The sequence below is a fragment of the Perna viridis genome, chromosome 3, assembly GCF_037379345.1.
Source record: "Perna viridis isolate PV_CMFRI_1.1 ecotype Kerala chromosome 3, ASM3737934v1, whole genome shotgun sequence".
NCBI classification, from domain to species: domain Eukaryota; kingdom Metazoa; phylum Mollusca; class Bivalvia; order Mytilida; family Mytilidae; genus Perna; species Perna viridis.
Genome location: NC_142447.1, coordinates 26,789,048 through 26,815,921, shown reverse-complemented (window position 1 = coordinate 26,815,921; position 26,874 = coordinate 26,789,048). Strand labels below are relative to the sequence as shown.

Sequence of the window (26,874 nt, the reverse complement as noted above, 5' to 3'; positions counted from 1 at the left end):
GTAGTGCTCCATATGAAGACGGTTAAACATGTAAAGTTATCAAGTTGAAAGCTATCTGTCTTTATCTATACTAACAGAAGCATACTGTAACAATCCAATTATGAACATCTGGATAAGTTACAAACCGTCTTATGTGCAAATGTAAAGGTTCTTCGTAATTATGCGAAATTCGAATTTCTTGTGCATTAAATTTCGTTATCTTGGCAACACTTGACGAGCAGACGACACATTTGTTAAAGGGAGATTGATCCACAGACAAATTAAGAACCATAATATCAATAGGAGAAAAAGAGTGAAACTTCTTATAGCCATTATGCAAAAGGTATTCTGGAAAACTGGTTTATTTCAAGAGACTCGCCTACATGATTAATTTCAAATATTCAATAAAACACATGACCATTCCCACATCTTATATGCATCTTTTTGTAGACCGTTTTGTTTTAAAATTATCAAATCTATAGACGAAGTGTAGTATCCGTAGTAGACGGGGGGAAAAAGCAAATGGGAATACTTCACAAAATCTAGAATTGTCAATTATGTCATCTTAGTGGATATGCTTAAATGTAACAACAAAGTTTGTAATTGAATACACCGTAAAACGGACTAGAACAATAGGCTCCCAGGAGCCTGAATCGTCCACCTGGTTGAATTTTGCAATGAGTCCATGAGACAAATACTTTAAGCTATTTATATAGGCCACGCCCACAACTTAGTGGACTTCTTTAATTGATCACTGTGTATTGCCCATTTCCCATGCATATCTAAAAAAAATAGAAAAAAAATGAGAGAAATACATGAAATTTATTAGAACAACTGAATGTTTCATTTTTTATGTTCCATAATGTGCTCTAGTCAACACTCTTACCTGCAGATGTTACATCAACAAAAGGCTTTTATTTTGAAAACCAATCATAATATATGTAATACATGTTGTAGCTACATGTATAGATAGAAAACCCTTTCAGTTGATATGATTCCAACAATAAGGCAATATAGATATGGATATTATGATAAGAGGCTCCCAGGAGTCTGAATTGCTCACCTAGTTAATTTTTGTCTTTCAGGGGCAATACATTTAACAAGGATTTGTCTAACAATTTTGACTTCAGAAGTATTTGGTAGAGCTTACCATAAGGATCATTTCAACAATTGAAAGTTTCTTTTAATCTATCATAGTTTTCATGATATTGACGCAAAACTGTTAAAAAAAGTCATTTTTCCCCTTTCAAGGGCAATAACTCTTACAAGGAGTCATCTGACAACTTTTATCCCTGAAGATTTTTGTAGTCCTAATAATAAGGATCATTTCAGCTACTGAAAGAATTTGCCTTAACCTAACGGTTTTGGAGATATATGCAAAAACTACTGTCTGACCGCTATGTTCTATTTTTAGTAATGGCAGCCATGTTTTTTGATGAATCAAAAATCCCCACATCAGTTCTATACAGGATACCCCAAGAAACACTCATACCAAGCTTTGTTTTAATTGGTTCAGTAGTATGAGAGGAAATTTTTGAAAAGAAATAACAATAAAAATAGCAAAAATCGTTGAAAAAGGGCAATAACTCCAACATGGCTTAACGGATTAAAACCAAAATTTGACAAGAAATAGATCTCATCATGCTAAACACTTTTACTTGGGTCAGAATTTAGCTAAACCCTACGGTTTTGGAGATAAATGCAAAAATCTGCTGTCTGACCCCTATGTTCTATTTTTAGTAATGGTGGTCATGTTTTTCGAAGAATAAAAAATTCCCACAGCAGTTCTATGTAGGATACCCCAAGGAACATTCACTTTAAGTTTAATTTCAATTGGTGAAGTAGTGTCAGAGGAGAAGATTTTTGAAAGAAATAACATTAAAAATAGCAAATATCGTTGAAAAAGGGCAATAACTCCAACATGGCTTAACAGATTAAAACCAAAATTTGACCAGTTGTAGATCTCATCATGCTAAACACTTTTACCCTGCTTAAATTTAACTAAACCTAACACTTTTGGAGATATATGTGAAAAACTATTGTCTGACCCCTATGTTCTATTTTTAGTAATGGCGGCCATGATTTTCGACGAATCAAAATCCCCACATTAGTTCTATGCAGGATATCCCAAGGAACATTTATACCAAGTTTGAGAGGAAAAGAGTTTTGAATAATTGTTAACGACGACAATGGACAACAACAACAGACAACGACGGACGACAACGATGGACGACAACGACGACGGACGCCAAGCGATGGCAACAGCTCACATAGACTTTGGCCACATGAGCTAAAAATGAATGCATTATCATCATCATCCTCACCATGTGCTGATAAATAATATTCAATTATCACATCAAAATTCGTCTAAATATATAGAATGATCTTTTTTTACTGCACCTAAACCAGTTGACTATGGACCCCCCCCCCCCCCACCACACACACGAACACACACAGACAGGCTGTTAGACAGAACTATACCAAGGAACACTTGCAACATGTGTAATATATGAGTCACTTCGAAAATGTGGCACTGGTTCAGAAGTTTCAGACAGGGATACACATGCACTTTGCCATCCAGATTCAATGAAATCCAAGATTTCACATTTTATTCTCCCACAAGAATTTCTAGTTTCCTGAATCTGCTAATGGATAAAGTGTTTAAACTAGCATTATTTGGATTGCATTAAGGCAACGCACAAAACAAACAATGCTGACAGATTTGATGTATTATTCTTTTTGAAAGTATTAATTGGTCATGTTCTTAAATGTAATACTACATAAAAAGCATGTCATCTATTCATAATCAATTTTACAATACATTCATTAGATAATAACTACAATTTTAACCTTTTGAAATATAAATTGTCTTGCATTCTGTTTTAAGATAAAAAAAATAAAAAAAAATAGAAAGCATATGTTAGAAAATTAGAAAATGTCCACTCTATTACATTAAGAACATAGTACCCTTTTAGTGTTCTTATTCATTTTTTGCCTATGAAAAAAAGCACTAAAACGGGAAATCCTAAAGATTTTTTTCATAAAAAAAATAAAACATTTATCTTTCTTTGTGACAACTAATGCAAACAAACATGTCCAACTGACATGTCCGTTAAAATATAAATATGTCAATAATACCATAAATATCTAATTAAGTAGTTTTGTGGAAAAACTGTTTTTCATGAGGTAACAATTTTCAGGGTTTTTGAGGTTCCATCAAACCAGATTCACTGTTTAAATGAAATGTTACTTCCCTTTAAAACTGTGTTGCTCTCATGAAAATGTATGAAAAAATGTACTTTTACTTGCCAGGAAAATTGTTACCTGCAAATAGAAGTACATTCACAATATATTCATAAATGGTAACATATTGGAATCACCTTGGCTATCCCTTCATCTATCCATTCATCTATCTATCTCAATTACATTGACATTTACTTATCAAACTGGTTTCAAATTTGAATGTTACATACTGTGCATATCATTAACATACACTTATTTCATTGGATAATTGGCTGTACACGTGATGTTTCATGAGTCCATGAAACACATACTTTAAGCTATTTATATAGGCCATGCCCACAACTTAGTGGACTTCTTAAATTGATCACTGTGTATTGCCCATTTTCTATGCATACAATGTATCTAAAAAAATAGAAAAAAAATGAGAGAAACAAAAGAAATTTATTAAAACAATTGAATGTTTCATTTTTTATGTTCCATAATGTGCTATGGTCAATACTCTTACCTGCAGATGAAACAACAACAAAAGGCTCCCAGGAGCCTAAATCGCTCACCTAGTTAAATTTTGTCTTTCAGGGGCAATAAATTTCACAACGATTTGTCCAAAAATTTTGACTCATGAAGTCATTGGTAGGACTTATCATAAGGATCATTTCAGTTATTGAAAGTTTCTTTCTATTATAGTTTTCAAGATATTGGCTGAAACTGTAAAAAAAAAAACAAAAATGTCATTTTTCATCTTTCAAGGGCAATAACTTTTACAAGGAGTTGTCTGACAACCTTGATCCCTCACAGACTTTTGTAGGCCTTATGATAAGGGTCATTTCAGCAATTGAAAGAATTTGGCTAAAGCTAATGGTTTTGGAAAAATAATAAGCGAAAAACTACTGTCTGACCCTCATCTTCTACTTTTGGTAATAGCAGCCATGTTTTTGACAGATAAAAAATCTCCACATCAGTTTAATGCAGAATACCCCAAGAAATATTCATACCAAGTTTGGTTCCAATTGGTCAAGTAGTGTCAAAAGAAGAAGAGTTTTGAAAAATTGTTAACGACAACGACTGACGACAACATTGACGACAGACTTCAAGTGATGGCAAAAATGAAACATTCAATTCTTAAATGTAGATTCATAGTGATATTGTAAGGAATTTCAGTTTATGTCTGACACATGTTCCAATTTTCTTTTTAGCTGATTTTTGAATTTTTAGAAAAAAAATTTCACAAAAATCATAAGTTTTCAATGATAAAAATGATTTGAAATTTGGTTCGCAGCTTTATTTCGATATTTAATTAATGGAATAGGGGTATGTTGAAAAGATAACACACAATTCCGCCTAACAGAGAAAATCATCCAAGGAAATTTATATTTTGAGTGGGGTATACATGTACATAGAATGACCACACATGCAAACCCATGTTCAATATCACTTTTTTCTACTCTCTTGGATAAAACATTATCTTATTTTTAGCCTTGGCAAAACATTTGGGCAAATTATCTGAAAATGATACAAAATAAGATTCAAATGAGCCTCTATACAAAAATGTATATAACTAGGTTGTGTAAGTAAATGCCACTTCATAAAATCATCAAATTGACATATACATGTATAATGCATACTATGATTCCAATAAAGTTGTGTAAAAGTCCCTCCAAAAAGAGATAAGCAAGGTTACAAATAAATCTAAAACAATAATTTAAGTGACTATCAATTCCCAATATAACCTGATCTATGTTGTTCTATTCTCTAGAGAGAAAGAAGTTACTTTTATGTGTGGTTAACATGCATAAGACTGACACAGAGACAGATCTTTAAATTACGAATTGATTTAAAAAACAAAGATTAAATAACTAAAATAATCAAAATTCAATAATAGCACTCTTTCTACATATAAAACTTCTCATTCGTAAAAAAGAATATCATGCGATTTGCAGTAGCCTTTTTTTTTTAACAAAAAATGAATTATCAAGAAGTTAAAGCTAATTTTCCTAAAGACCTCATCCTATTTCTTGACCTCCATATTCTAATTGTATGGTCATCACCAGAAGTTACTATTGTTTCAAAGTCCACAGGGTTAAATTCTAGGCCATTAACCACACCCTCTTTATGATTTAAAGTGTCTATTATGCACCTGTAATGTTTGTCCCACAAATAGGCTTTAGCTTCCTCACTGCCACTGAAAAAAAAAAGTGTTAACTATGTATGATTTTAATAACCAATCTTTCTATCAGCATGATTATCATCCTATAAGATTTTTATCTGACAGTCTTTCATGTCTTTTAATCCAGCTTTTGATGAGTCCAGGCTATTTAATGATTCTTTTGTCTCTTGTCCATGGTCTTGTGATGAGTTCATGCCTTAAGTGTAGGAGGTCATGGTTTGAATCCTTGACTAATTTACTTTAAAAATAAGAACTGGTATTCACTGTTTCTCCATAAAGAACACAGCATATAGGAGATAGAGTGGTGACTGGTTGTCTCAGACTAAGAATAATAATGGTATGTCCTAGGGGAGGGACATGCCTGCTTGCGGATTGTTTCCTCTGTGAGCTAACACATTGAAAATCGGATTCAGCTTTTTGAACAAACACAAAACAGGGTCTGTTTGATTGGTTTTTAAAATGTTCTTGATCTGGAATGCATTAAATATCTGTCATAAAACAAAAACAAAAATCAATCAATAACAGACCATCGCCTCCCATCCTCCTGACCACCACTTCCCAACCCCTTTCATTTTACCCCTGGTTATGATTCCCAACCATAATCCCCAAGTCTCCATTCCCTACCCCTTCAACCACCATCACCGTTTCCCCCTTCAACCATTGATTCCTGCTCCTTTCACCCACATATCCCATCCCTGTCCATCCTCCCATAAATCTAAACATAGTAAGAGGGTCTTTACCTTCCAACAATATCATCTGATGTATCAATACAGATGTACCAAGCTGGGTATTCAGAAAATCCTTGGTGTCCTTTATATACAACATCCTGTAAAATTTGTTTTGTTTGTAGGTCTACCACATTTACATAAACTTCTTCTTTCAGATGGATCCAGTCTTCTTCATCTTGATCTTCTTTGTTACCAGCTTCACGATAATTAAAGTATAAATATCTGAAAAAATATTTATCAAAGTTATTTCAATCCTAACCTTGGTCAAATAGCAACCCAACATCAATCACAGCTAATTTTCAGCTCAGAGAAATGTCATGAAATACTACAAATACAACTGTCCTACCATATAAATATTGTTCTGTAAATTACCTTTCAACAACAGTAAAAGACAATGGTTTCATACCGGTAGTTGTTATTGACTGTACAACAATACTGAATTAAATGCAATCAAAGGTTGGGGTACATTTACTGGTAAAATTGGCCTCCTTACCTTCCTGAAAATTGATGTTTAAATCACAGCAAACTTTTACTTGCTGAACAAAAAGTGTTGAATAATCATTGGTCAAAATAGCTGATTTTATTAAATTAAAAAAAAGGAAGTAAATCACCCATAAAATACAAGTGTCTGTACCAATGTAGACCCTTGAAAAACTATTACATTCTGAATTTTTTTTCTATTTCATCAGAATTTTTTAAGATTCGGTGGATCTACCATGGTGCAGGCATCATAAGATTGAAAAGAATCATCAATTTTATACCAAATTAAGCTATTTTTGCAAAAACTTGAGTTCATCTTGTCATTACTCTACAAATCAAGAATAACTAAAAAATTATAATATGGTAATGTTGTAGTATTACATTAAGTCCTTAACAAAATCCAGATCCAGGCAACATTCTATCACCATGCTTAGAAATTCAGCCGAAAAGGGGGGGGGGCAGAACATCCCTTTGTGTACGGTCCTTTGTCTACCCTAATCTACTTTCAAATCTGTATAACAGTCTTACCTGGATCCTCAATCTGTACATATACATAAATTTGCAGCTTCCTGTGCTGGTGCATAAGTAAAAACATGTAAAAAGCATACATTTTTTCACTGTAACAAAAAACTAACCTGTGGTCATGTGACAGCTTCATTCCTGATATGTATTGTCCAGGTCGTCTTATGACCTCATATGACATTGGACGTACAGCATTATCTTCATCAAAATCCTTTGTTGATTGTACATTCTTTAGTTCGTGTAATATTATGCAGTCATGTACACCAGCCACAAATATTAAATATTTTTTGAATGAATCACAATTTTCTTTATTTATCACAGCATTAGAATTAGCATCAATATCACAGTATGATGCCATAGGAACATTGGCCACCATGAGATTCATTGTATGATTACAGTCAGCATAGAAGGTACAGAGCTTTAAGCCCATATTATTGTCCATGATGTCTTGAGGATCTGGTTGTAGATCCTGGTCTGATGGTTGATTGCACTTACATGGAACCTGCAATTTTATTCATTTATTTACCAGAATAAGGCACTGCTATATAGTTAGGTCAACTCTGAAAATTTCTTTTCATTTCGTTAAAATGAAGTTATTTAAAGGCTGTCAAAAAAGCAATTATTTTTATCATGATTTTAGTTTCTAAAATTGAGCAAAATAAGGTACCCTGGATTTATAATATCAGCCACGAGATGCCAAAAAGAGAGCCCAATAGGACAGGGGAGAATAACATCTGTTAACCATCACATATATTACATTAGTAAGTATAAATTGACAAATATACCCAACAAATTTCAATTTTAAACTTTTCAAAATAAGTACACCTTAAAAATTTGTTTTTTAAAACTGCAATTTTCTGACCATGCATTATTAATTGTATTAAGCAATACGACTTTTAGCACTATACTGCTTCATTCAATTTTTGTATCACGCCAGATTTCTTACAATTAGGCTTCTGGAACAGGGTTTTGTTGCTTCAAGATTGAAGTCATCACAACAGAAGTTTTATGGTTGTCATCATGAACTCGTGGATCGTTACGGTGTATCCATCTGCACCATGAAAACTGATTTGTTCAACGTGTCATAGTTTCCTTTCCTCTTCCATCTACCGCGGACTTGACTTTTTATGAGCAACTCGGCAGGTGTTTCTAGAAAAGCAGCAGACACTTACCCTACCGGTACACCTGGTACATGCTCCCAGTTTTTAGTGAAACCCAATTTGCTCATTTGCTTTTGTTACTTTGTATGTATTATTTTAGTTACTTTATGTTCTTTGTTGTGTATGTCTGTTTTCCATGTTTGGTCTTTGTCCCTGGATTACATCCTTTTGAATACTGCTAGAACCTTGGTTCCCTTGATTACCCTAACCTCACTGTATATTTTTCAGTCACCTCAGGAAGTTCAAATTTTACTAAAAATACAAACCATTAAGCTTGAGAAGTGAAGTCATTATAACGATTATTGTCAGTCAAAATTTTGTCCTTACCCTGAACGAGTTTACTGTAAGATAATCATGATCTGTGGCGTATCCTCCCAAACATATATCAATGTCTGCCCAGTCAGCAAACAAATGTGGAGGATTCATTCCCATCACTTTTATAATTGTAAAATCTGAATGAAAATGTAGGGATATATAGCTGTGAAAGAATTATAAAATACAAATGGATTACCTTAGAAAACTTATTTTGTGATTGTGATGTTTATTTGGTTATAAAAATTTAAGAAAGTCGTAAGTTAAAATTATTGACATTATTGTTTAAGGGAAGGATGAACACGAAAAAAGCTAGATGAACAATTGTTAAGCTTAACCACAGACCCATTCAGAAGAAGTAAATCATTTGCAGAGGACTAAATAAATACTTGTCTTATGATATGTAACTGCTTATAAATATGAAGACTGGATTGCACAAAGCTCAAATAAGTTTTAATTGAATATTTAATTGTCCAATAACTCCTGTATCAGTATATTTTAATCAAGTTACAAACTGTACATTAGATCTATATACAGCCATGTCATAGATACAAAAATATGATTCAACATTTCCTATATCACTTGAAAATGTACATTTTCAAATAAAAAAAAATTAACTCTGGCTGCTGCTGAAAAAAAATTTTTGGTGTTTACAAAATTTTTGACTCAACATAAAATCCCAGGCCCCCTTAAGAAGAAAATGGTCTGTACCTAATGTCACCTGTCTTATTACTGCATATACCTTTCATATCAAATATAGCTCCATGGCCCATAAAGAACTCATCATAGAATACCCCACTGACATTTACTCCACATACAAGTAAATATTCATCCGTCTTGTTAAACACTGCATACTGAGTTAGAATCCAATCCAGTTTTTCCTTCATGTCGACTGAATATTTCAATTTAGTGGGGTACCATAACTCCCAGATCTGATGAAGAAAAAAATCACACATTTTTAATAAATTTTGCTGTCTAAGAAACATAACAGACTGAGTAATTAACCATTACTTGCTGTTAACAAGCACTAAGTCATGCTGACTACAAATATTCCTGCCTTTTTAAATCTAGTATCAAAAGATATGACCTCTATATTTCTTGTTAAAATCATGTAATACTGTTACATCAATCAATAGAATGATGCGGTAAGACAGTCCCCTATACATATAAAGGTACAAATCAATAGACTCTAGAACAAACACCACCAAGGTCATAATCTAGAACAAACACCACCAAAGGTCAAAATAAGTTAACCTATCCTTTCTCATCCTGCTCACCCTTAAAGATTATTTGAGCCCCAATATATCTCATTTTTCTTTTAGCGTTTGTTATTCATAGTTTTGGTTGATAATACAAGTCTGGTAAAAAAAAATTTGTTTTATTCAATCTTGACTTTACTGGCTGTTCTATTCATGCTTTACTTTGATTTAAAGAAGAAGGGAGCCTTTCTTTAGTAATATTTTGAGATAAAACTGAAAGCTAAAAAGACAATCTTCTCTTGTCCAATCATTTCAAGAGAGGAAAATGAGAATATCCCAATTCACTGTAAATGGCCATATTGTCATACACATCACTAAATAATTAAATATATTTTGGAATAAAAAGGTATGATATTGTTAATCTGGTATGTAGATTGTCCTATTGCACAATAAAGATTTTCTTCCAGGTATGAACAGTTTAAATTGCTTCTGCACTCAAGATTCTAATGCATTATTCATTGTAAAGGGGATTTCATTGGATAACACAAAAAATTTCAAGAAATCAATTCTGCAATTGACGGTCTCAAAAATTTTTAAAAACCTATATAGATCTAACCTTCACAGTGCTGTCTTTTGATGTTGTACATATATATTTTCCGTTATGTGAAAAGGAAACATCTAATACTTCATCTTTATGATCCTCTAACACTTCACTTTGAATAACTGGTGTGTGGTAGTATAGTCTTTTGTATTCATTGTACCATAAATCCTTTCCCGGAGCTACTTCAGTATCTTCGAATTAAAATAATTTATATTTGATTGATTTAATAATCTTTATGGACAAAGCTCACATTCTTGATATGTTATTCTTCCCATCTCTTCAAAATATGAAAAGAAGGGCAACCTAGAAGTAACAATCCTTTTTCTTATAGTAAAAAAAATAGTGTAATTAATTTATCTCTCTTGAATGAATAAACATGGTTTCATTTGCAATATCAGGGAGTTTTTAGATGCTTCATTTCAATCGTTTTTTTTTCTGTTGATATAAAATCATTTATTGGTAAATATTACTTTTAATTTTCCATCTCCTTCTTGTCAGTGCCTTCCATAAGGTATCATCTAAAGCTACTCTCTGCCATTTTTTGCTCACAGTTGATGACTTAACTAGATCTTGGAAATCGAGATATTGGAATATCTCTAGCAGCCAAGTATCAGGTATAGTTTCCCACATACTGGCATTCAGTATTTTAACATATTTGTAAAACTAGCTTGCATGGTCTTCATGTAGTACCTTCAGTCTGGAAAGATAAAAAAATATATGCAGTTTAAATGAAAGTGATTAAAGGAGTCTATACTACATGTAATAGAGGACAAATTCCTCATATTGATAATCAATACAAATTTAACTTTTGACCTTAGTAGTACTGAGAGCCTGAATATAGTCTGACTGGAAGTTAACCTGTAACACAGAGTAAGGATCTTTGCCAGTTTTATATTATTAACATTAACAAAATTGTAAAACTGGAAAAGGCATAATCATATCAATATATTCAACTCTGTCCTCTTACAGGTTAAAACTGTATCATATTGTCCATGGTCCTAATACCAGTGATCCTTTTAACAAAGTAAGAAAAGTTCAACTATAAGAACCATGCAAATGTAAACAATAAGTGATTTATCCAAATATTTTGCCAAGAAATAATTTTGGCTGGAAACCCTTCAGAATGTCTAACAGACAATAATTTCAAAAACAAAAGTCTCAGTGAAAGTTAAATTTAGTAGCTTAAATTTAGATAAGATCTACAGCAGGAATTATTTTAACTAAGGGTTTATTGATTACATTGTGGGTAGAGTCTCGGGACCATATTAATCAGGTTCCCATTTTCACCACCCTTATTTATAGATAATAAGAACATGCTTTTCTTCCAAAATGGAAGCTGAACTATTACAAAAGTATTAATTAACATGATCTTGCTAATAATATCTCAATTTAGCAAATCTGACGAAGTGGTAGAATCAAACAATTTCTGCATACTACATTTCCACTTAGAACTTTGAAAAATAACGTAAGTATTTATAATAAGCATTTATTGTTGATTTACTGTTTAAGAAGAGTGGTTTGTTTTAAGAGGCTGTCCACAAAAAAAATCAGGCAGATCCTATAAAATGGATTGTACAGAATTTTGTGTTCCAATTGTAATGTATATATCATATGTATGTCAAATAGTATGAAGTTTGTTTTGAATAGACAATGCATGGACCAGGAGATGATTTTAAAGTTTCCCAACAAAGCAACCAAATTTTACTTAAATTAAAGAGTTATCTCCCTTTCTTCAATACATTTCAATGCTTTCTACATTGTATGTAACTTATTTCACTTTAATCCTTAAAGGATGCATTTGTGATGTATGACAATGGGTGAAAATCTTTTGAAAACAAAATTTGTCATGTGCCACACTCTACCTGGTTTTTGACTCTCTCTTAATTCAATAAAACGCAAAAATTGAAACCCTGAGAAAGATAGAAAGGCTATTGTACTCCTGTCTTAACCTATAAAATACAGCATAGTACGCTACTTTGTTAAATGACCATTCAGTGGCATAAATGCAACAAAACTGAGATATAGCATCAGCTGTAAAAATACATAGCATATATGCATACATGCATATGGTGCAAACAAAAATACTTTAAACTCTTTAGGTACACCATAACTGAGCTTTATCAGGATGTCATTTCATACATGAATAATTCACGTAACTTTTTAAATGGAAGACACTTAATTCAATTAATCATTTATGAGGGGAAATATATAAAATGGATATACTCTAAACTTTCACACATACTACTGGTCAGAGAGTAGATCTTGCCATTTTCAAGACAGAAGCAATTCTTGCCAAACTGCTCACCAAAACTGTATAGACGATATTCCAATTTCAGGAAAAAACTCATTAATGTAGATGTTTCCCCATTCCGGATACAGATTATTTGGGGTAAAATAGCAGGTCACACAGTGAAAAGTGAAGAAGATTCTCATGCGGGAAATCATTTGTTTTTTATGGATTTAAAGTAAAAAATTGATACTTAAAGCTTAACAATGCTCTTACTATCTACAAAAGGAAAATTTGCAATTTGGAATAATGTCTGTTCCCCTCTGAAATCTCTGTATTATACATGTAACAAATTTTTAAGCAAAAAATTAGCAATCTGTTATTAAATCATACTTTCTTAAATTTTGTGCATTTTCAACTTGCCTCACAAGAATGAATGATTGATTGATTGGTGTTTAATGTCCAAGCAGTAATATTTCAGCGATATTCGGGTGTTAAAAATGAAAGGTATGATAAAATGAACATGAAATGATGATGAAATGAAAAATTGAATGGAAAACAAGGATAATAGGGTCGACAAATTTTGATTGGCACTGGAAATAGGGAAGTGGGTGGAGCAATTTAGCCTCCTGTTACGGATCGCAAAGGTTCCTACTCCTATCAAATGCCACAGCAGTGTTCTTTAAGGTGCAAGGAATGTGGCATCTTTCCAATCATATTGCACTAGATCTAATGTGGTTTGCTGTCAGGTTTTCCGTATTATGGCTCTTTATTATTATTATCTTTTCAATTGATTCAGTCTCAGGGTTCTGAGAGAAGAAGTGAACTCTTGTAGATAATCAGTAATTACCTAAGTTCCCTGACTATAAAATATATCTCTAAAACAGAAAAGGAAGATAATATTCAACAGTAATGTCAACAAATGAAAGAAGGGATACCAGTCGGAGCAACCAGTTTTTTTCCCCGAATGTGGAAGGTCTCACTAATTACCGACAAGCAGCGACAAGAAATTGATTTAGGGACAAGAAGCGACAAGAAACTTGAATTAGCGACAAGAAACTTTGAATTAGCGACAAGAAGCTTAAATTAGAGACAAGAAACTAAAAAAATACCGACAAGGGGAGATAGACTATATTTATTTGCTGTTTGAATAATAAAAAGATGAAAACAAAATTATCTTTTTAATAGGAGAACTGAAATTGGAGAAGATTGTAAGAAGTTATGTTAAAAAAAACTTTTGTACATGCATAGTCGATATGAATTTGCCATGTAAGGTTTAAAATACAAAAGTTAGTGACAAAAGAATGAAGAGGAAATGATTCTTTGAGCTAAATAAATTTGGTGACTTTAATAGTAAAGTTATCCATCTGTATATATCAAAATTTCCGATGCTATACTTTATTGTGCTTTGTGCGTTATACACGTGCTTAAAGTTGACCAAAGTTCCAAAATGATTGTTGTTTTGTGTTTTGTTTTTTTTTTGTTTTTTTTTTGTTTTTTTTTTTGTTTTTTTTTTCAATTTCATTTTTTTATATATATATTTTAAAATGAAATAAAAATGTTTACAAATTTTGAGACACATGTTTCGACTACTGAAGTCTCATTAGTAACGCTTTGCCAAAAATAGCGGAATTAAATGCAAATTTAAAGGACCAAATTATTTCTTCGGTTTTATAAATTTGTAAGTTGTTGTTCAATTTTTGAATTTAGATATTGAAGTAACTTTTGTTTTATAATTTTTATTTTATTTGTGTTAGTCTCATCTGGAGCTGTTTTGCTTCTTAACTGAGTGTGCTTTTGCCGACCTTATGCGTTTCCTCTGGCCAGGCTTTCTGGCACAAGCACTTGTTTTAGGAATCACCAGTTCCCCATCAGTAAATGTTATAACATTATCTGATGTCTTAACACCCTTTCCGCCACAACACAGTTTTTTTTACAACAGAGCCAATATATTCGACAACTGCTTTAGACACTGTGTCATTGGAATGGCCAGGCATTTTCTCAAACCAACTTATTCTCTTCTTGTATTGCTTATTCCTTTTCAGGGTTGCGTAGTAACGCTTCAGCACAAATAAATTAGAATCGTCTGGTTGAGGTTCTAAAGGAATAAATTTCTTTTTTATTTCTTTGCAATAAAGGCCATTTTTTTTGACACATGACTGAAAAGTGCCGTCAACTTTTCGTACATAATATATAGTTTTGGTGGACGTTGTTTTGGAATTCCATGTTCCACAATCATCCCAATACTCCATTTTCTTATTTATGTTTGTAGTATGATCTAGCATAAAATAGACATTTTCTTTGACAAGTCCAGGAATTGTCTGATGAGTAGCATTCTTATTGTCCAGCGTATCAATGAGATTCTCTTATGTCAAATGTCAAAATTTGTTATTTGACAAAGCTTGCCCTTTATCTTCCACCGACCCTGAATTTGATTCACTGTTTGGCGTCGATATATTTAAATCGGTGTCTTCCGACAAATTTGGGTCAATGACTACTGACATATTCATGTTTTGCTCAATGTCTATTGACATATTTGGTTCAATATCTACTGATATATTTGGTTTTACTTTACTTAGTTTTCTGGTCTATGGCTTCATAAATTAGGATGCTAAAAAAAAACTTATTACGGCCAATATTATTTTTAATTTTTACATCAAAAGAATCAGTGGGTTACAACAACAATTCTAGCTACCAAAACTCCTGATTGTGAGATCAAAGGGTGTGTGGCTTCTTTTGGGTAATTAACGTCAACTACCTCAATTAAGAATTTTATACCCACGTGCCGGGAAAAGCCCACGTGCAACCATAAGTCAGTGATTAACACCTTATTGACTGGCGCGTGGATGAATGTCATAACTTAATTAATCCGATTGGCTGATATGCATAAATATACAAATCTATCGGAATTTAGGATGATCTAGAATCCTGACATATTTATATTCTTTAAGATTGATTTCAAATATTTAAAAAAAAAAATAAAAATAGCATATAACATCAAAGAAATAGATAACATATATCTTAATCTTTTGATAAAAACACCACATTTTTAAAGTCAAATCTTTGAAAATTACGTTATTTTTCACCCTTTTCATCAATTTATTGCTTTATTATATTTTAAGATGTCATTTAAAATGATTTATTTGATTAATATTAGTTTCTCGAAATTTTAAACCTTATACGGCCATTTTTTATTAGAGACATTAATGCGTATTAATGTCTCTGTTTTTATCAACTTTGCATGTACAATTGTTTTAAATATAACCAGGGATTTATAACTTATTACAATTATTTCTATTTTTGATCTTTTTTATAATTCAAACAGCAAATAAATACAGTCTCTCTCCTCTTGTCGGTATTTTTTTTTTTTTGTTTAATGTCGCTAATTCAAACTTCTTGTCGCTTCCTGACGCTTCTTGTCGGTAATTAGTGAGACCGAATGTGTGGAGGATCTTTCGGTCTTCGGTCAAACCTTTATTACAGTTTCCATTCGGAAGTCACAAGATTTTTCATTGGACTTGGAGAAGCAATTTTTTGTAAAGTTAACTTTTCAAGGCTTGTACGGTAGTCACAATGCTAAATTGTACCTGTTTACCTCTATTTTTAATGCTCTTTTCGAAAAGAACACTAAGATTTTTGTCGGGATATTTTAAATTTCAGACACTCTGCGGAGATCTAATACTATTATATATAGTAACTATAATAGTAATAGCCTCTATATATGCAACTAGCCATGCAAATGGCATATATGGCCCTTCAATTTCCTATGTTGACATTCTGTTTAGAGCCTTTTGTTTTTCTCATATGGATGTTTGATTTGGAATTTAATAAGGTCCAGGGCTTATTATTCTTCACAATTCATTGGAACAACATGCAGACGACTTGTTTGCATCATAAACAAATTCTTTAGAGAACCATATATTTGCTTCTTAGATTTCTACATTTTGGGACCTAACTTTCTTATTATATTACAACACTTTATATGGTACTTCTCAATCATTTAACTTGAGATACATAGATATTCATAGAATTTACTTATTGTTTTCTTTATTGGCTTTAAAAAAACTGTCACAGAATAGAAGTTCCACCATAATATTTATTCCAAAGACAATTCATTTTGGAACGAAAATTCCAATTAGAATCTATTTTATATTTTCCAAATGTATAATAAAAGTACTGACCCATGCAGGTCTGGGTGTCAAAAGAATAGGCCTGCAGCAGCACTAAGCTTGTTGTAAAAGGCGACTAAATAGTGCTCAGAACCCTAGCCGGGGCTAGGGCACTCTGCCCACAGAGCAACTGGGTTGTGTGCCCCAGGTGGTGGAATGGGGTACCCCTGGTGTGTTACATGCTGGGGTTGTCAGGCTATAATACGGAAAACCTGACCGCAAACCATAGTGGTGCACCATGTTGGAAAAGATGCCATGTTCCTCGCACGTTAAAGAACCCTTCTGTGGTATTCTCCCGGAGTAGGAACCATAGGGCTCTGCCACAGGAGGCTAAATTGCCCAACCCTACCCACCTCTCCCTGTTTCCAGTGGCAATCAAAATTCCTCGACCCCATTATCCTTGTGTCCCATCCCATTTTTCATTTCATCATCATTTCATGTTCATTTTATCATCCACTTCATGTTCATTGCCTGAATATAGCTGAAATATTGCTGCTTGGGCGTTAAACCTCAACAAACAAACAAAATAAAAGTACCAATGCATCAAAATTAGTATCACATAAAATAAATTCCAAACAGAATTTTTGTTACATAATAAACTTTTTTTGGAATAAATATTATGGCTTCTCATTTTCATTCATGCTTACATAAGAAAAGAAAACAATATTTTAGGATTTTTTCAAGGATACGAAATATTTATAAAAAAATTAATTGAAAAAAATATTGTTTGTTTTATATTTAAATTACATTGGTCTTTGAAATATATATTTTGTAAAAGAACATATTTTATTCAAAATAGTCAATATAGTACATTAAGATAAATATTTATTCTTAATGGTATATTTCTTAAAGAAAAAAAGTAGAAATATTATATTATATTTGTTCTGAATGGTAAAAGTATTACAGAATATTTGTTCTTTATGATAAAAGTGTTTAACAATATTGTTCTGAATGGTAATAGTGTTATAGAATATTTGTTCTGAAAGGTAATATTATTATAGAATATTTGTTCTGAATGGTAAAAGTATTATATAATATTGGTAATGAAAGTTAAAGTATTATGTAATATTTTTTCTGAATGCTAAAAGTATCATATAATATTTGTTGTGAATGGTAAAAGTATATTTCTTCTGATGTTTCGTGCGGTAATAGTGTATGATAATAAATCCACAAAAGGTGCAGTGTGACAGTATAAGGTTATGTTCATTCCGAATAGTAATAATATTATATAGTATTCATTCGGAATGGTAAAAATGTAATATCTGTAGAATTAGTCACAATTATTCACCTGTTTGCATGTAAACAAAATTGTAAAACAATTTTTTCATTGAAATTTAGGTTTATATCACAACTGAATTTGTTAAGATATTTACTTACCTTCAACAGAAGATTCATCATTTAAGAACATAAATATTTTTTTCATATTTATCAGCTTCTATCTTTGCTTTACATACATGTATTGTGCACAGGTAAATACATAAATACATCTAACTCATAATGAACCATATTAATTGTCAATAATAAACCCTTGATAAAAACACCTTTCTGATTTAATACCAAAATGTAATCAGTCAGGTGTAAAAATTGAATATTTATCAACTGTTGTATCAATCAAAATATAACATAAGTTCCTTATATTACTGGAACAAATATAATACTGAAGGAAAAAAATATTCCCTGACAGAAATTCTGTCAAATATATATATACAATGACATACTATGTTCAATGCATGTAAAAAAGAAGAAATGATAGGACCTTTTATCATTCATCTATCTGTCAATAATTAGTCATAAATCCACTATAACCTATAAAAATATATTTCAAAGTCAACATTAAACTCGCAGCACTGTTCAAGTGCCTTTAGAATACAAATATTAATTTGTTCTAACACATTTACAATAAATGGTTATGACATAGGGATATTATATGTAAAGAGCTTTAAATGGTTCTTATATTTGTTTTATAATATTTCATGCTATGGAAAGTGAAAAGGGTACAAGGTGGGACCAAGTACTACAATTTTAAATACATGTTTATGTATGAAAAACAATTGATTTTTATCATCTTTTATTTCTTCAGATTTTGTCCTCAGAATGTCTGTAATTAGGACAGCTATTACCATGTGTAGAAGGGGTTATACATGTTTATTCATACAAGCAGGTAACTTTTACATGTACATCTCTGTTTAGCTTTTATAGTTTTCATTGGGGTTTTGACCATTTTTAAAGCTTTTAATGAATACTGATTATTAACATCATTTTTTATATCTTTTGCTCAAAACAATGAAAACACTATGAAGAAATGGGTGTGTGTAAACTGCTAACCAAAAAATTTGATTTATCTGCAGTACAGCTGCATCAAACATATTTCATTTTAGTTTCTGTTTCCATTACTTTTTTTGTAGCACAACATTCAAACTTCAGAAGCTATGCAACAAGTAAAACTGAAGAAAATAAAACTCCTTCAAAAGAGGAAGATGTCATAAAAGATGATACTGATGAAGCAATCATGTGAGTAAAGAAATGAAAACCAATGACTGGTTTTATAAAAAAAATCTTAATTTGAGATTATCATCAAATCCTTGATTTTTTTTTCTAAAATCAATCTGATTGGTTTAAATTTAGAATGATTCTGTTGAAATGCTCAATTTGAGGTTTTAAACCAGGTCGATACCTTGAAAAGAGTCTCATTATTCACTGGACTGCATTAGTAAGTTCTCAACAGAATTATGAATTTTTATATCACTTGTTCATATCACATTGTCCATGGTGTGATATCACTAATTCTCTGTGATTCAATCGTTTTATCTACATTATGTACTTCTTGGATGGTAAGATATTTATGATATCACGCCATGGATGATGTGATATTTGATGTGAACTAATGATATGAAAACTTTGCTATTGTGATTGGTTGTTGTGTGATCATGTGTCATATTCCATAAAAGCTGTTTGGTTGATTGTGATGTTATGACATTTCTTATGTTGTTCTCCTGATGGCAGTTGGGACATCATAGACAAACAATTGCAAAAAAATTATACCATACCATGACAGATGCTGAATGTCAAACAGATAAAGTATTCCAAATGAATCATAGAGAAAAAAGGTTTTATAACTCATGAAAGTTGAATATCGCAAAATATCAACTCTTTTTATTTAATTTTAATGTCATAACAATGCAATTTTCAACTTTCACTGATTATGAAACCTATAAATATCCAGCTCTCCAAGAAGTAAATAAAACAACTATAAAACAGAGAAAATTTAATACTGGTAACATGTTCAATGTATTCATCGTCAACTAATTTTTCTCTGTTTCTGTACTTGAAAAAAACTCAAATATAATTATATAATTTCTAAACATTTTTAAATATGAATACTCAGTTGTAAAATAATGAAAACAAAATATTAATTTCACTACTGTTGAAAATCACGTCATCTAAGATTGTATAATCTGCCTCTTGATTTTTCAGACAAAAATTTGTGGAAAATATGTTGAATGAAGTGTTACAAAGTTTGTCTGCAATTAAACAATATTGTTTTCTTTACAGATCACAAGGAATATTCCCTACCAAAGAACACCTTGATATGCTTGTAGATGGGAAACCATACAGCGATATTCCTGTTGTACATATAACGTGTACTTATAATAACACACTAATAAGGCTTCAAGATGGGGGTATGTTGTCTTCTGATAGAGGTTGGAATTGTATTTGGAATTACAATGTGAAAAGTTTAATCCTTAGTATTCACTGAGAAACCTGTCTAAACCAAACCCATTTTTTTGGACTTTATGCTTTTTTTGCTTATGACGTGTTTGGTAACTTTGGTTTACCCTGGTCACCATATTTACATCTCAAGCGAATATTTTCCACATATTTGTGAGAAAATTTGGATTAAGTAATACATTTTTTCATGATTTTCTACAATTTTTACTAAACGCCAACTAGCTTTTAAAAATAAATGGTGTTCTTTTTTTTTTTAAATTATAGTTGTTAAAAAACCCAGCTGTAATAGGGGATGGAGAATTCTGCATGTTCAAGCTACTCAAAAAGTGTCTGTTTAAACAGGTTTCTGGTTTATTCAGTGTTTGATTTAGACAGGGTTTGCTGTATAAATATATAAATATTTATAAGAATCTGACTAAAAAGACAATCTTACACATTCATAATTTCATGATACAAATGTATAATGATTCCTTTAATATCAAAGCTGCCTCATTGGTAGTGTGGTAGTGTGTTCCTCTGGAGTGCATTGATTTCCCTGGCTAAGTTTTACCCAAGACTTCAAAAATTGGTAGTTAATGCTTCTTCGCCAAGCATAAAGAGCATAGAAAAGATAGAGTGATCATCTGGTTGGCTCGAGGTCAGAATCATGTGTCAAGAGTGGAATGACATTTTTACTGTATGAGCTAGCATATTAAACTTCAAAAATAAAACATTGCACATCCACTAATTCTTATTTTCTAAGATTAAATTTATCACAGACCTAATGAGCATCCACGTGTGGTGATATTTTTTTTCTGTTTTTCTATAGAGAGGATAGTGACAACGTCATCAGCTGTAAGTATCTGTATAATAACCAATAGGGATTTTTGTTGCATTAGTGGTAAAGACAAACTTTCAAAAGCTGTTTTATGGAAATAGAATTATCCTAGACAGGTTCTTTTTAAAATATGATACATAACTATATAGGGAAAAAAGTATGAATAAGAATATTCTTTTTCATCTGTTCATAAATAAGACATTCAGCATCTTCATAATCAGATTAGTTTATAGACTTAATAGTTTTTTTCATCTATGTATATGTGTAGAACTTACTATTTCTAGGTATGCTTTAGTTTTGCTTGACATAAAAATAAGCATTAAACTGTACATCTATGGGCATTGTAATGATTTTCCAGTTATTTTTTTTATTATTAGACTGTTTTGGGTCTTTATTAATTGTGAATGTGCCAGATCAATACTGTAAATTTTTTTAAAATGAAAAAATCGTCTATAAAAGTAAACTTGGTATGCATTACAAAACTAGGGCTGTTCCAGTAAAACATATGATGGATATGGGGGGCACTTTTATACTTTGTATATGGGAGCCCACAAAATTATTGTAACAAAAACTTTTATTAAGGTTCATTCGTGTGTTGCAAACTGAAGTCTATATATTAATCAAAAATTGAAAATTCAGCCATATTGTTTGGAAACATTAAAATTTTGGATACATAGATTATAAACTGAAGATTTAGGTTTAGAGATGACAATAGATGATAAGGTTTACATGATTCTTGGTGTCTCAAGTGTGTGCTTGATTTTATTTTCTCTTCCAGGGTGTTGTTGGATTCAGAAATAAAAGTAAATCTAGTAATATAGCAGCACAGACAGTAGCTACTGTGATAGCACAGGTAACTATTGTATAAAATTACACATAGTATAACAAATAAACAGCCATGGTTGAAGCATGGGTGAATGTTTGAATAGTCAATTCAAGTTTAATTAATCTTCCAAAAGAAATTCTTGTAAATCATTTTTCAAAATAATTCAATTAATCAACTGCATTTGGTTTTCTATAGTGCATACGAACTTTGAGAATTTTTTTCAAAATTTTATCTCAACAGACCTAAGAAATTCCCATTAAGCTTAATGAAATTTTAATTTTAAATATTTAAATATAATTTTGTCTGTTTGAATGATGGAACAGCTCTTTGAATATTTGATGTAAATATAAACAAAAAACCATGTGCTTAGGCTACATGATAAAATGAGGTAATTTCAAGTAATTTGAATACTGTAAACGTACTAAATTTTGCCATGTACTAATTTTCGCTATTTTCGTGGTGGACAGAAAACTGTGGAAAATAGTACACACGAAATTGATTTTTAACCTATATAACACAAATCATTTTTTTGAAACCGTGAAGATTGATACCCGCAAACATGTTCGCTTGACAGAATCCGCAAAAATTAGCAACCGCAAAAATTAATGTGTTTACAGTACCTATAGATGTCAATACTGGATTAGAAAGGATGTTTTGTGATGTTTCAGTCTTTAGGTATTCAGTTGATTGGATGTCACATGGCTTATTCACCTGATTATTCAAATAGCTCTTACAATACTAAGGCATACTAAAAAACAATAGAAATATATAAAATGGTAATTTCATTAAGCCTAATAGGAAAGTTTTTTGTTTTTTGAAATTTCACAGAGTTTGTATGTACTATAGAAAATATATGCAGTAGAAAAGTTACAATATTTTGAAAAATTAACTTTTAAGAATTTTAAAGATTTATAAAGCTCAAATGAGATATATAAAATTTCAGGTAGTATGGCAAAAAAAACAGTCGCCTCATTTGAACCATGGGTGAATGTTAAAATAAAATAAAATTTCATATAGTTTGCGAAAAATCCAGCATTAGTTACGTGAGAAGTTCCATTATTTTTAGTGTATATTATTGGGAATTTATAAGTCAGTCACAATGATACAATTATTAATAAATCATCACAATAATATTTGACTTTACAGTAAATGTAATATTAATTTTCAGAAAGCATTATTTGATGGTATGAAGACTGTTAGAATATGTGTCAGTGGATTTAGTGCAGGAAGATTGGTATGTAATTTGTTGATCAAGAGAAGGATAATTGTCATAAAAATACTGATTTACCAATGGAATATTTGCACCTTTTTATTTCATGTTTACTGCAATTAATCTACTTTAATGCAGTTTTTAATTCGTGATTGTTTCCCAAATTTTAATAGAATGTACTTCAAATAAAATATTCACTTTAGGATGAATCAGCTATCTTTGGTCGTTCATGCATGTTTAAACGGATCTCAGAGCTCCCAAACTCTATGAATGGCCAAAGGCTTTTCATGTAATGTTTGGGAGTGGAGAGATCCATTCATACATGCATGAACAACCAAAAATAGCTGCTTAATCCTTATAATTCTATCTTGCAATCAAAGTTAACCTCTGTGAGCCTCAGTTATATATATTGATACACTGTGTTTATGTTTACGCTTCAATACACATATTCCCTTGCATACGTATGTGAGCGCAGAGGAAAATTCACATGTAATCAATATTAAATTGGCGGGACAGCGACACTGTAGGCGGCATGGACAAAGTGATAGTAAGCATTGAAAACTACGAGATGTAAACAATTCAACAGGAATATAATTATTAAGGAAATACAACAACGAAGGAAAATTACAACAAGGTGTTTTTTTAGTCTTTTTAATTCCTATTTAAAAGGCATCATTTCAATACTACACGGCTGCCATATTGGTTTCAGTCTGAACAGCGTTCATGCATGTATGAACAATCTGAAGAAATTCGTGCAAGTATGAACTTTCTGGCAAAGACGTTCTCTACCAATCAAAAACAGCTATAAGCATGAAAAATCTTACGATTAGAATTATAGCAATTTAATTTTTGCTTTAGAGGTCTTACTGCGAAAATAGCAAAAATAAAACTGTGTGGAAAGTTTTATAGTTTACAGTATAAGTATGGTCATAGGTGTAAATTAAAATAATTATGTGATGAGATGTTACTCCTTGAAACACATGTACAGCATATCAAAATTAACATTATATCGGTATATGGTTGGTATTTTCTGTAAGTAACAAGCTTAAAATAGGTGTAGTTCTCTATCCCTAGTCTTTGAACTTATCAACATCTGTGATCAATGCACACATTTTTAAGGTGAGAAGGCATCAAAACATTTTTGAGAATTGAAGCGTCATTTTCATGTTCTAAATGCTGAAACTTCTGTTCTTATGACTTTACAGCCAGCCATCAAAGCCTTACAGTCCAATGGTTTGAATATCATTTCAATAACAGATACAACAAAGTTGCCATTTAATGGAAACCGGCCACGGAAACAAAGGAGAACTTGATAAGGTAATTTGTCATATTCTTCTGTAAGCCTTATATTTATTGTTTAGTTGTCACACTCTGCTTCAATCCACATCTGATTACTGTTGACACCCCACAGAAGTCTTGTATTAATTGCATACCAATGATTTGCTTGACAGGTTGCTTGAAAAATGAATTTAAACAAAGTAATGATTGTATTTGCATTACTGGGTATATTGAACATGTCTGTTACGATCTTCCCAGCTTTAGATTATTTGCTTAAGCTCCATTTCTGGTTCTGCAAGTTAAAAATTTCCATCATAGTCACAGATCTTATACACAACCTTTCTTTTGATATTCTCAATGGGAGATAACTTTTAAATTCATTATGTTCAGTATTGGAAACTGATGTGGTTTGTAGTGAACATAAAAAAAAAAAAACTTTTTCCCCCGCTTCATTTACTAACTGTCACTGTCCTATTCTTCCTGCAATTAAAGATAATAACACTAGATACTACAATTGAGAATAACAAAGACAGAAAAAGGTGATTGCAATAATAGAAAAAAAGAAAGAAAACAGAATCACTATTATAAAATGAGAGTGAAAGAGAAGTGGGGTGTCAGTAATAGCTAGACATACAAAAAATATAAGTGCTGGTTCCATTCTACATATTTTGAAAGATTTTCTTTTTTATACAGAAACACTTGGGTTATTGAAAAATGTTGCACTTCTAAGAACCACAATTTCGAAACAAAAATTAAGAGAAGGAAAAGATTGTTTGCTTCTTATTTTTAGCTCACGTTGCCTTAGGCATCGTTGTCATCGTTGTCTTCCGTCGTCATCAACAATTTTTAATAACTCTTCTCCTCTGACACTACTTTACCAATTGGAACCAAACTTGGTATTAATGTTCCTTGGGATATCCTGCATAGAACTGATGTGGGTAAACATGTTCAGCATGATGAGATCTATCTGTTGTCAGATTTTCATTTTAATCCATTAAGCCATGTTGAAGTTATTGCCCTTTTTCAATGTTTTTTGCTATTATTAATGTTTTTTCTTTCAAAATTTTTCTCCTCTGACACTACTTGACCAATTGGAACCAAACTTGGTACGAATGTTTCTAGGGGTATCCTGCATAGAACTGATGTGGGGATTTTTGATCTGTCGAAAAACATGGCCACCATTACTGAAAATAGAAAATAGAGGTCAGACAGTAGTTTTTTTGCATGTATCTCCAAAACCGTTAGGTTTAGCCAAGTTCTTTCAATAGCTGAAATGATCCTTATTATTAGGACTACAAAAGTCTTCAGGGATAAAAGTTGTCAGATGACTCCTTGTAAGAGTTAAAAATGATAGGTTTTTTTTTTTAAGTTTTCAGCCAATATCTTGAAAACTGTGATAGATAGAAAGAAACTTTCAAATGCTGAAATGATCCTTTTGTATGATAAGTCTTAAGTCTTCTCTGGTCAAAATTGTTGAACAACTGCTTGTTAAATTTATTGCCATTGAAAGGCAAAATTCAACCAGGTGAGCTATTCAGGCTCCTTGGAGCCTCTTGTTTTGTTATGGTTATCTATTAAATGAGAAATTTATTTGGTGTGACCTTACAAGGATAATAAGTAACTGTTTCAAAATGAATAAGCTACCAGTAATTTTCTTCTTTTCTTTTTCAGTTAGAAGATATAGGATGCTGTTGCAGTGCTGAGTTCTATTTGAAATAAATCATGTTAGAATTATCTTTTTTTTTCTCATTAGTTTTATCTGATTTAAAAGGCCAGGTTAAAAATTTGTAAATTATAGGAATCGCTAACTGTCCTCAGCTCTGGTCTTCACAAGTCCTCCTAAAGCACTGCCTACAAGGGGAGTTATTACATCTTGAGTGTATTTCATAATCATATGTGGAACTCCTAAATCATTCAATGGATTTTGTTTAAACCTTATGGCTTCGGGGTGCATGAAGAAAGCGAGTTTTTGTTGGAAGGTTGCAAGGTTAGATAAGATATTTTGAATATTTTGATCATGCAATTGTCATTTTCTTTTGACATTTGGGTCCAGGCCATGAGTTGAGTATAAGTGTGTAGCTCTAATTGAAAATGTTCCACAAGGTTCCATACCATGGAAAAAAGGCTGGAATTGATTTTGGGTGTAACGACCTAAACTGCGTAGGAATAAGGGACCAGAAACAGGCATTTTCCTGATGTCTGGACAATGACTAGTAGAAGTAGATGGATC

General features: G+C 31.7%; 2 protein-coding genes across 6 annotated transcripts; one reads left to right on the top strand and one right to left on the bottom strand.

The window, feature by feature from the left end:
• Window positions 1–2,692: 2,692 nt before the first annotated feature.
• LOC148621653 (F-box/WD repeat-containing protein 5-like) lies at window positions 2,693–13,592 on the bottom strand. Of its 2 annotated transcripts, none has more exons than XM_088576251.1 (8): window positions 13,466–13,592; window positions 10,859–11,085; window positions 10,404–10,579; window positions 9,331–9,520; window positions 8,604–8,728; window positions 7,230–7,618; window positions 6,127–6,336; window positions 2,693–5,401 (listed from the first exon to the last, which is right to left on the bottom strand). In XM_088576251.1, exons 2-8 carry the CDS (start codon window positions 11,016–11,018, stop codon window positions 5,191–5,193), a joined length of 1,461 nt encoding a protein of 486 aa, XP_088432377.1. In that variant the 5' UTR covers window positions 11,019–11,085; window positions 13,466–13,592; the 3' UTR covers window positions 2,693–5,190. The 2 variants fall into 2 exon arrangements, with proteins under 2 accessions (XP_088432377.1, XP_088432378.1); XM_088576252.1 differs by lacking the exon at window positions 2,693–5,401 and adding an exon at window positions 5,707–5,856.
• A 2,447-nt stretch (window positions 13,593–16,039) lies between these two features.
• Window positions 16,040–26,378, top strand: LOC148621652 (uncharacterized). Of its 4 annotated transcripts, none has more exons than XM_088576246.1 (9): window positions 16,040–16,151; window positions 18,865–18,945; window positions 19,190–19,295; window positions 20,337–20,464; window positions 21,322–21,347; window positions 22,109–22,183; window positions 23,325–23,390; window positions 24,572–24,683; window positions 26,316–26,378. In XM_088576246.1, exons 1-8 carry the CDS (start codon window positions 16,055–16,057, stop codon window positions 24,677–24,679), a joined length of 687 nt encoding a protein of 228 aa, XP_088432372.1. In that variant the 5' UTR covers window positions 16,040–16,054; the 3' UTR covers window positions 24,680–24,683; window positions 26,316–26,378. The 4 variants fall into 4 exon arrangements, with proteins under 4 accessions (XP_088432372.1, XP_088432374.1, XP_088432376.1 ...); XM_088576248.1 differs by having other exon boundaries at window positions 16,117–16,170; XM_088576250.1 differs by lacking the exon at window positions 16,040–16,151 and adding an exon at window positions 16,154–16,174.
• The last annotated feature ends 496 nt before the right edge of the window (window positions 26,379–26,874 follow it).